This window comes from Mandrillus leucophaeus, unplaced genomic scaffold (assembly GCF_000951045.1).
Source record: "Mandrillus leucophaeus isolate KB7577 unplaced genomic scaffold, Mleu.le_1.0 Scaffold11, whole genome shotgun sequence".
NCBI classification, from domain to species: Eukaryota; Metazoa; Chordata; class Mammalia; order Primates; family Cercopithecidae; genus Mandrillus; species Mandrillus leucophaeus.
This window is the reverse complement of record NW_012099209.1, coordinates 1,670,921-1,680,053: the sequence shown is the minus strand read 5'-3', so window position 1 is coordinate 1,680,053 and position 9,133 is coordinate 1,670,921. Positions and strand designations below refer to the sequence as shown.

The following is a 9,133-nucleotide window of genomic DNA, read 5'->3' as shown; positions in this document are numbered from 1 at the left end:
AATCCCAGCACTTTGGGAGGCCAAGGTGGACAGATCACCTGAGGTCCGGAGTTTGAGACCAGCCTGGCCAACATGGTGAAACCAAGACTCTACTAAAAATACAAAAATTAGCCAGGCGTGGTGGCTCGCACCTGTAATCCCACCTACTCGGGAGGCTGAGACAGGAGAATCATTTGAACCCAGAAGGCAGAGGTTGCAGTGAGCCAAGACCGTGCCATTGCACTCCAGCCTGGGCAACAAGAGCGAAACTCTGTCTCAAAAAGAAAAAAGAACAGGAGGACTGGCAGGGCACCGTGGCTCATGCCAGTAATCCCAGCACTTTGGGAGGCTGAGGTGGGCACATAGCTTGAGGCCAGGAGTTTGAAATCAGCCTGGGCAACATAGTAAGACCCTATCTCTACCAAAAAGTTTAAAATTAGGCAGGCGTGGTGGCCGTGCCAGTAGTCTCAGCTACTGGAGAGGCTGAACTAGGAGGGTGGCTTGAGCCCCAGAGTTCGAGGCTGCAGTAAGCTGTGATTTCGCCACTGCACTCCAGCCCAGGAGACAGAGTGAGACCATCTCTTTTAAAAAAAACGGAAAAAGTAAAAACAGGAGGAAGAGCTATGCTCTCTCCAGCCTAAGCAGCTGCTAACCCAGCCCAGGGCCCCAGTTCCAGTACTCACCCGACGGGCCTCGAGTGGCAGTCTTGGGGGTTGAGGACTTTCTGGACAGGGGTGCCCGGCCTCCCTTCTCACTGGGCTCACTCCGGGCACTGAGTGGTCGGCTGGCACGGTCCCCACCAGCAAGTCCCTTGGTTTTGGCAGCAGCCAGTGGAGTGGCTTTGGGGGCGGCAGCACGTGAGTTGGGGCGAGCCAGGGGCTTCCGGGTGCGGCTGACGTTCTCCGTCTGCCGCGCTGTCTTGGGGGGCAGCATCTCGGGGTCCACCATGCAGATGCTGGATGGGTCAGGCAGTGGCGGGGGAACCTTGAGGGGGTCAGGCAAAGGGTCGTGGCGAGGGACTCCGAAGCCCTCTGTGTCGTCGTCTGAGTCTGCGGCACCGGGGGCCAGGGGCACGGGGTCCGAGTCAGACAGGGTGGGCAGGGACTCGCTGACCGATGTAGGGGGCGTCTCCTCGGCCCCCAGCCCACCTGCCCGCTCCTGTGACCGGGCACTGCTGTCATTCGAGCTGCCGGGGGACGCAGGTGCCGGTGCCATGGGCACCGCCTTGCGATGTTCAAACTCACAGGGTGACACCAGGCACAGGTCCACATCGTGTGGGGAGGCCGAGCGCCGTGCCCGGGGGCCACGCAGTGGGAGGCTCAGCCCAGGCTCACTGGTGGGGGCGGATGGCGGCAGTACCTGCTCAAAGGACACGGACAGGGACTCGTCCACCTCGGTAGAGTGCGGGGAGCCCACCTCTGCGGGCAGTGACGGCGTGGTCACCGTGGGTGTGGTCACTGTGGGTGAGGCGTCGGGCCCCGCCTCGCCGCCCCGCAGTGGGCTCAGTGACAGCCGCCCGCTACCCTCCGCGGGGCTCCGGCGGGACTCAGGGGAGGGCGTGCGTGGCCTTGGGAAAGAGTTGGCGGCCAAAGGCAGCTCCAGCGCCTTCTCCTCCCCGGCTGGGATTGGCCCCAGCTCCAGGCTGGGCGTGGCCACCAGCTGGGAGGCCGGGGAGCCGCAGACCGCAATGGGGGGGCTGGCTTCTCCACATCGGAGGCTGGGCGGGCTGCGGGGTCCATTTGCTACCTGCGGGAAGCCAGACTGGGATGTGCTGGGCGCTGTGCTGGGTGCTTTGCGGGTCTTGGGTGCCGCCTGGGCACCTGTCTTCTTGAGGTTGGGCACAGAAGAGGCTGCCCGGCGCACCTCCCGTGGCTGGGTCCGGGAAACACTCGGTTTAGGGTCTTTCTTCAACTCTCGGGGGATCCTGGCTTCTTTCTCAGCCTTGCGCGGTGCCTCAGCCCGTACTGGCTCCTTGCGGGTCACCCCAGGGCGCTCCTGGCCAGGTCTAGGGTGGGTGGCCAATAGGCCCTCTCTCTTCGAGCTGTCCCGGGAGCCCACGCTCTCTTTGCTCTCAGCTCGCCGCGGCCCCTCCAGGTCCTGGGGCGTCACCACGGGCTCTCGCAGGAACCTCAAGTGCTGCAGGCGGACCAGGCCGTCCAGGAGGCAGGCGGGCGGGGTGCAGCCAGGGAACAGCACGCGCACCACCTTCTCGCCAGGGCCCGCGGGGTGCCACACCAGCAGAGCGCACACGGAGGCCAGCGTGCGCTCGGTGCCGGCGGAGGGCGGGTGCAGCACGTACATGTCCAGCCGGCCCACGCCCATCTTCTCGAAGAGCACAGTGGGCTTGGCTGGCACCGGGCCGCGGCTGAGTGGCAGGGGCGTGATGCCCAGCTGCGCCAAGAGGCTCAGCGCCAGCTCCGCCTCATCCTCGCCGCGCGCCAGCCGCGACGCGGCCTCGCAGGCGTTGAAGAACACGACCCCCAGGTTGGGGGAGATGAGCCTGCGCAGCCTGTCGTCCCAGGAGCCCCCACCAGCAGCCACCTCGGAGCGCTCCGCCAGTTTGCGCCGCAGCAGGCTGTTGAGGCCGGGGAGGCTATCGGCGCCAGGGTGGGTCACCAGCACGGCATCCACGCGGTCCAGGTGCCGCACCAGCTTCCAGAAACTGGACTTGGGGTTTGAGCCACCGTTGACCAGCACGGTGAAGCCATTAACGGCGAAGAAGGCGGCATCCCCAAGGCCTCCGGGGAAGATGTAGCAGCAGGGCCGGCCCAGCCTGAGGAAGCCCCCGGAGGTCGGGGGCTCCAGCAGCTCGAAGGGGGACGGCGGCTCCAGAGACTCAGCCACGTACTCCAAGAACTCGCACAGGCCCTCGGAGTTGGGCAGCTGCGCCGGGGGGTTCAGCCGCAGCTGGAGCCGGAGCGCCCCCTGTAGGCCGGACACAGCAGGTGCCAGCTGGGCCCAGTCACCAAAGGTGGGGCAGGTGATGGTGAGTATGGGCGGCTGCGCAGGTGGGGGCGTGGTGGCCAGGATGTCCCGGATCTGTATGGAGGGGGAGTGGTAAGGGACCACCTAAAGCTAGTGGTAAGGAACCACCTAGAGGGGGAATGGTAAGGGACCACCGCGGCAACACCCAGCCCAGTGGGAAACCTGGGCGAGGATACCCTCAGCCTTCCCCCACCCCGAGGCCTGCTCTTCAGCACCCTCCCGCCAAAACCCAACCCTCTCCAGCGCCAGGAGGCTCTCTGGTCTGGCCTCACCTCCTGCCTCTCCTTCCCCGTCAAATGCCTCCCTGCCCCAGGGCCTTTACACTCACCGTTCTCTCCTCCCAGGGCACAGCTTCCTCCAAGGAGACCCTCCACGGCCCACCTCTGTCTACTGAACCTTTTCTCACCACTTTTAAGTGCCCCACTCCAGTGTGAAAATGTGGTTTGCCAGAGACTTTTGCCCACGTGTCCTGCCCAGACTGTGGGCACCAGAAAGACCCATTTGGCTCCATCCCACATCAGGACTTTGGGACATCAGCTGCTCTACAGACCCAGCTCACACCACACCCTTTCCGGGCAATGGGACTGACCCTGGACAGCCAGGAGGCACGTGTCACCACTGCCACCCTACAGAGGAGGGGGAGACCAGGTCATGGAAAACAGCAGGTCGCTGGGGCCACACAGCCCGATGCAGACAAGCCAGGATTGAGCTGGGAAAGTGGGGGATGGCAAAGGGGTGGCTTACCTCTCTGTCCTTCAGGACCTGGAGGAAGTGGTGAGGCGAGAAGCCCCCTGTCTGTAGCAGCAGCTCCCCTGTCTCCTCCAGGCAGGGCCCAGCCAACACCAGTAGCTTGTGAGAGGCAGGGTCCAACAGAAGGTTCCGGAGCTGAGGGAGGGGTGAGCACTAAAGGCCCCATTCTGTGCAGTGACGTATCCAGCAGTCCTCTTTGGGGTGGCCTCGAGTTGATACATAACCACCCCTCTCCTGCCCTCACCCCACAGCCAGCCCAGTGCTCAACTAGCTATGAGAGCAGTCTCCTGGTCTCCTGCTGGGCCCTGGAGCAACTCTAGCAAACTCCTATTCATCTTACAAAGCCCAACTCTGATGTCCCTTCCTTCTAAAGGCACTCACTGCCCTTTCTGGGCTCTCTCTAGTCCACCTCTCCCTCCAGCCCAGCCCTGATGCCACAGGGCTGGGGGCGTCTGTGTCTCGCTCTGTCTCCTAAAGACTGAGAGTTCCTCAAGGGAATAAAAGGGAAAAGTTCTGATCCAAGGAATCAACCTGTAAGAAAGTATGCAGTGGGATGCCCCAGGGCTCTGTCTGGGTCATCTTCCTGATGTATAATTGGTGGAATACAGATGGCCACAAGCCGGTTAGTATTAGTGAGTCAATTCAGACAACTCCTGGGGCCTAGCCGGAGGGAACCCACGGGACGCAAACCTCAGTCTGCTCTGGCCTTCCCAGCTCCAGACCCACGCTGTCCTGGGCCCTAGGCTGGGAGTGCTTACTCCCTCCCTCCCAAACCCAGGCTTTTCTGCTCCCACCCCAGAGGAGGGAAGAAGCAGAGGCTGGAGCCACGGGGAAGGCTTTGTGGGCGAGGAAGTGTGGTGCCGGGTGTCTCGAGAGGATCTGGGGCAGCATGAAGACAAGGACACGAGACAGGAAGACAGAGACGACATGGGTCCCAGCAGCCCGCCCCCTCCAGGATGTCAGCCATTCCCTACCTCATCACACAGGGACTTGTCTGATGGGTTCAGGAGGACCAGGGTCTCCAGGCTGTCTCCACGGTGGTGCAGGCTCCGCTGGCCTGTGGGGGAATCAGGCCATCCTGGAGTCAAATCCTGCCTCCCCGTATGACCCTCAGGGAACACGAACCCCTCTGGGAACCCACCCAGGGAACATACGGAGATTAACAGGCGCACGGCAGAGAACCAGGCAAGAAAGAGAAACTCAACCACCCCGACTGGCCTAAGAGAGGCAGTAACCAGAGGGCCCTGTCATGCGCAGGGCCTGGTTTGCAGCTGTCACCCCTGTGGGTGATGCCACCGTTACACTCCTTTTTTTTTTTTTGAGACGGAGTCTCGCTCCGTGCAGTGGAAGCTGGAGTGCAGTGGTGCAATCTCAGCTCACTGCAAGCTCCGCTCCTCCTCCCAGGTTCATGCCACTCTCCTGCCTCAGCCTCCTGAGTAGCTGAGACTACAGGTCCCCGCCACCACATCCAGCTAATTTTTTGTATTTTTAGTAGAGATGGGGTTTCACCGTGTTAGCCAGGATGGTCTCGATCTCCTCACCCCGTGATCCGCCCACCTCGGCCTCTCAAAGTCCCAAAGTGCTGGGATTACAGGCGTGAGCCACTGCGCCCAGCCCTTCTTTTTTTTTGTTGTTTTTTTTTTGGAGGTGGAGTTTTGCTCTTGTTGCCCAGGCAATGGCACAACCTCAGCTCACTGAAACCTCCGCCTCCTGGGTTCAAGCAATTCTCCTGCCTCAGCCTCCCAAGTAGCTGGGATTACAGGCACACGCCACCACGCCCCACTCATTTTTTGAATTCTTAGTAGAGACGGGGTTTTACCATGTGGGTCAGGCTGGTCTCAAACTCCTGACCTCAGGTGATCCGCTTGCCTCGTCCTCCCACAGTGCTGGGATTACAAGATTGATCCACTGCACCCGCCCAGCCACATTTATTTTTTAGACAGAGCCAGAGCTCGAGGAGGGCCAATGAGGGCAATCCTGGACCAGGGTATATCGGGGCAAAGGCCCTGAGGCAGGACTCAGCTAGGGGTGGGGCAGCATAAGGGCCTGGGCTGAAGTGGGGCTGTTTCTGGGATCCTGACCCTGCTCTGTCCCCCAGGGCCTATCTGTGTTTTAAACATCCGTACTGAGAGAAGGCTGGCAAGGAACCAGAGCCAGGGGAGGGCCAGTGAGGGCCAACTCGGACCAGGGTACAGCACGAGCCAAGGCCCTGAGGCAGGACTGAACTGTAAACAAGGCTGAGTCTGGAGAGGCAAAGACCCTCTGGTGTTGCCAGCCCTTATCACATTTAGCTTGCTTTCTTTCCTTCTTTTCCCTTTTCTCTCTCTTTCTCTCTCTCTCACCTCTATCACATTGAGCTTTCTCTTTCTCTCCTTCCCTCTCTCTTCCCCTCCCTCCCTCTCTCTCTCATTTTTTTTTTTAGATGGAGTCTCCCTCTATTGCCCAGGCTGAAGTGTAGTGGCGTGATCTCGGCTCACTGCAACCTCCGCCTCCTGAGTTCAAGCAATTCTCCAGCCTCAGCCTCCCAAGTAGCTGGGGTTATAGGCGCTTGCCACCACACCTGGCTAATTTTTGTATTTTTAGTAGAGACGGAGTTTCACCATACTGGTCAGGCTGGTCTCGAACTCCTGACCTCAGGTGATCCACCCACTTCAGCCTTCCAAAGTTTTGGGATTACAGGCGTGAGCCACCGTGCCAGGTCTAACTTTATTTTTTGAGACAGGGTCTCGCTCTGTTGCCCAGACTGAAGTGCAGTGGCACAAATCTTAGCTCACAGGAGCCTCTGCCTCCTGGGTTCAAGCGATCCTCCCTCCTTGGGCTCCTGAGTAGATGGGACTACAGGCATGCACCACCAGGCCCACCTTGTTTTTGTATTATCAGTAGAGACAGGGTTTAGCCATGTTGCCCTGGCTGGTTTTAAACTTCTGACCTCAAACAGTCCTCCCACCTTGACCTCCCAAAGTGTTGGGATTACAGGCGAGAGCCACCCCACCCAGCCTTAGCACATTTTTTGCCACACACGGATATTGCCCCATTCAGGTGGGGAAATCAAGGCACAGAGAGGGGAAGCGGCCACAAAGGTCGCACACAGCAGACAGGATTTCCAGCTCCACTTTCTGCTCCATGAAGTGTCAGGAAGCCACAAGGACCCACTGGGACAATGAGACGACGGACACTTCCTTCCTCTCCAGCAGCCGCTGGGAGGTGACTCAAGAGACCATCAAGAGCAGGGGGCAGCTGCAGGCAACACCCAAGCCCTGCCTGCCTGCCTGCTGCCCTGCTCACGCTGGGTCACCCCAGAAGGGGGACTCCTGCTGAGTTGGGCCCTCCTTGATCTCACTCCTTTTCAGTTCCCTATCTACTGTATACCTAGCCCTGTGGCTGTGAACCAAGTTCAGTCCCTGCCTGCAAGGGGCCCACACTCCATCTTCCAGGGCCTCTTCAGTGCTCCCACCTTCTAGATGGTCTTTTTTTTGGGTGGGGGGATAGAGTCCCTCCCACTCTGTCACTCAGGCCGGAGTACAGTGGCACAATCTCAGCCCACTGTAAACTCTGCCTCCTGGGTTCAAGTGATCCTCCCACCTCAGCCTCCCAAGTAGCTGGGATTACAGGTGCCTGCCACCACGCCCAGTTAATTTTTGTATTTTTAGTAGAGACAGGGTTCCTCCATGTTGGCCAGGTTAGTCTTCAACTAACCTCAAGTGATCCACCCACCGTGGCCTCCCAAAGTGCTGGGATCAGAGGCATGAGCCACCGTGCCCAGTCCATTCTAGATGTTCTGTCCACTGCTGGCTCTTGGCTGGGGCGCTTCCCTCCCACTGGACATACCAGTCATAGCATTTATCATTAAAAAACTCCCTCCTCAGAGAGCTCCCTGCCTCTTCCCCCTTCAGTACCAGTTTCCTCATCTGTCAATCGGGGACAAAAATACCAGTTCCTGCACTGTGGGTTGCTGAGGACTGAAGGGGTTATCACTAGGTCAGGGCTTACATTTGAAAGGTCTCAGCTGTATTACTACTGTTGTTATTTACAGCTGCACCCCACCCCCCATGCCTGGCACACGGCTGGCACTTGCCCAATGAACAAGAGGTAGGGAGCAGCCAGGGGGACCCCAGCCTCACCTTTCACAATGCTGGAGAAGGTGGCAGAGTGTCGGGACACAAAGACCTTGAGCTGTTCATTGAGGTTGCAGATGGCAGGATCGACATCCCAAGACCGGATGCCTGGTGAGAAGGAGGGATCAAGGCGGGAGTTCAGCCAGGCCTCCCAGCTCCCAGAATATTTAAATAATGAGCATCCCGTGGGTGGGGAGCGCCCCAGCCTCCTCCCGTCACTCACAGCTTGGAGACTCAAAAGTACCCAACACCTTCAGCTCTCACTGCAGCTGAGCCAGGGCACCCAGAGCACATCTCATCATTTTACAGGCAAGACTCATCAGCAACAAAGCCTCCACCTCCTCCATCTCCACCTCCTCGCTGCTCCTATGCCCTGTCAGACCCATTTCCACTCGCCGCCCTTGCAACAGCTGTTCCCCCTGCCTGGAAGCCCATCCCCCTGCCGCCCCCACCTGTTCCTACTGGCCAAGGGCCCTTCCCCCTCAGCACCTTCGGGTGCTAAGACTGACTGTCCTCGCAGTCCCTTGCCGCCTTCTGATGCCTCCTGACACCATGTGAGCTGGAAGCTTCTTCCATCTCCTCACTGGCCTTGGGTCCATCCCCCCACCAGACCTGTGCTGGCAGGGCTGAAACTGTCTATCATCCCGGCCATATCCCTGTGCCCACTGCCCAAAGGCCTGGCGCATAACAGGTGCTCACTAAACACTCCTCAAGCACATGAACCGAGGTGCGTGTTCCTGTCCCACTTTACACGCAATGAAACGCGCAGGTCCAGATGCTCCGAGGAATGGGGGATGAACACCCATCTCCACCCACGGGCGCATCACGCCCGCCAGTCCCACTGTGCCAGTACCACTGTGCCAAGTGGCTGCAGGTGAACCTGGCAGGTGCACCTATGACTCACCTACCTAGGTGCCAAATCCCCAGGGCAGGCTGCACCCGCCCACACCCCAATTAGCAGCTCCTTGTGCGGCAACAGAAAGCGGGCCCCGGGGCTCCTGGCCCAGCCTCCCCCATATCTGCTTCTCCCTCCGGGAGATCTCTAAGCTGCTAAGACCTGGAAATCCAAAGCGACCCCAAGCCCTGCCCCCGGGCGGGCCAATCAGGAGAGAAACGGAGCCGTGGTCCAACTGCACGAGTCCCCAGGCCCAGGCCCGTGTCCCCTCCCCGATCTTCACCCGGAGTTGGGGCGGGGCAGCCCTGCCCCAGCCCAGGCCCGGATGCCACTTCCTCCACGGGCACCCACAGGAACCCGCCTTTGCTCGCGTTGTGCGCCTAACGGTGAAGGGGACCCAACCCCGGGC

At 60.0% G+C, this 9,133-nt stretch overlaps 1 protein-coding gene across 1 annotated transcript in view; it reads right to left on the bottom strand.

The window, feature by feature from the left end:
• The window catches only part of MAP1S (microtubule-associated protein 1S), a 20,932-nt gene extending 12,201 nt beyond the window's left edge, over positions 1 to 8,731 (bottom strand). Inside the window, exons 1-5 of the mRNA XM_011990127.1 lie at positions 8,442 to 8,731; positions 7,836 to 7,937; positions 4,689 to 4,771; positions 3,709 to 3,849; positions 663 to 3,018 (exon numbers count right to left, since the gene is read on the bottom strand). Of these exons, the coding sequence (XP_011845517.1) occupies positions 663 to 3,018; positions 3,709 to 3,849; positions 4,689 to 4,771; positions 7,836 to 7,937; positions 8,442 to 8,481 (2,722 nt within the window). The 5' untranslated portion in view covers positions 8,482 to 8,731. The remainder of the gene's footprint in view (positions 1 to 662; positions 3,019 to 3,708; positions 3,850 to 4,688; positions 4,772 to 7,835; positions 7,938 to 8,441) is intronic.
• Between the last annotated feature and the right edge of the window lie 402 nt (positions 8,732 to 9,133).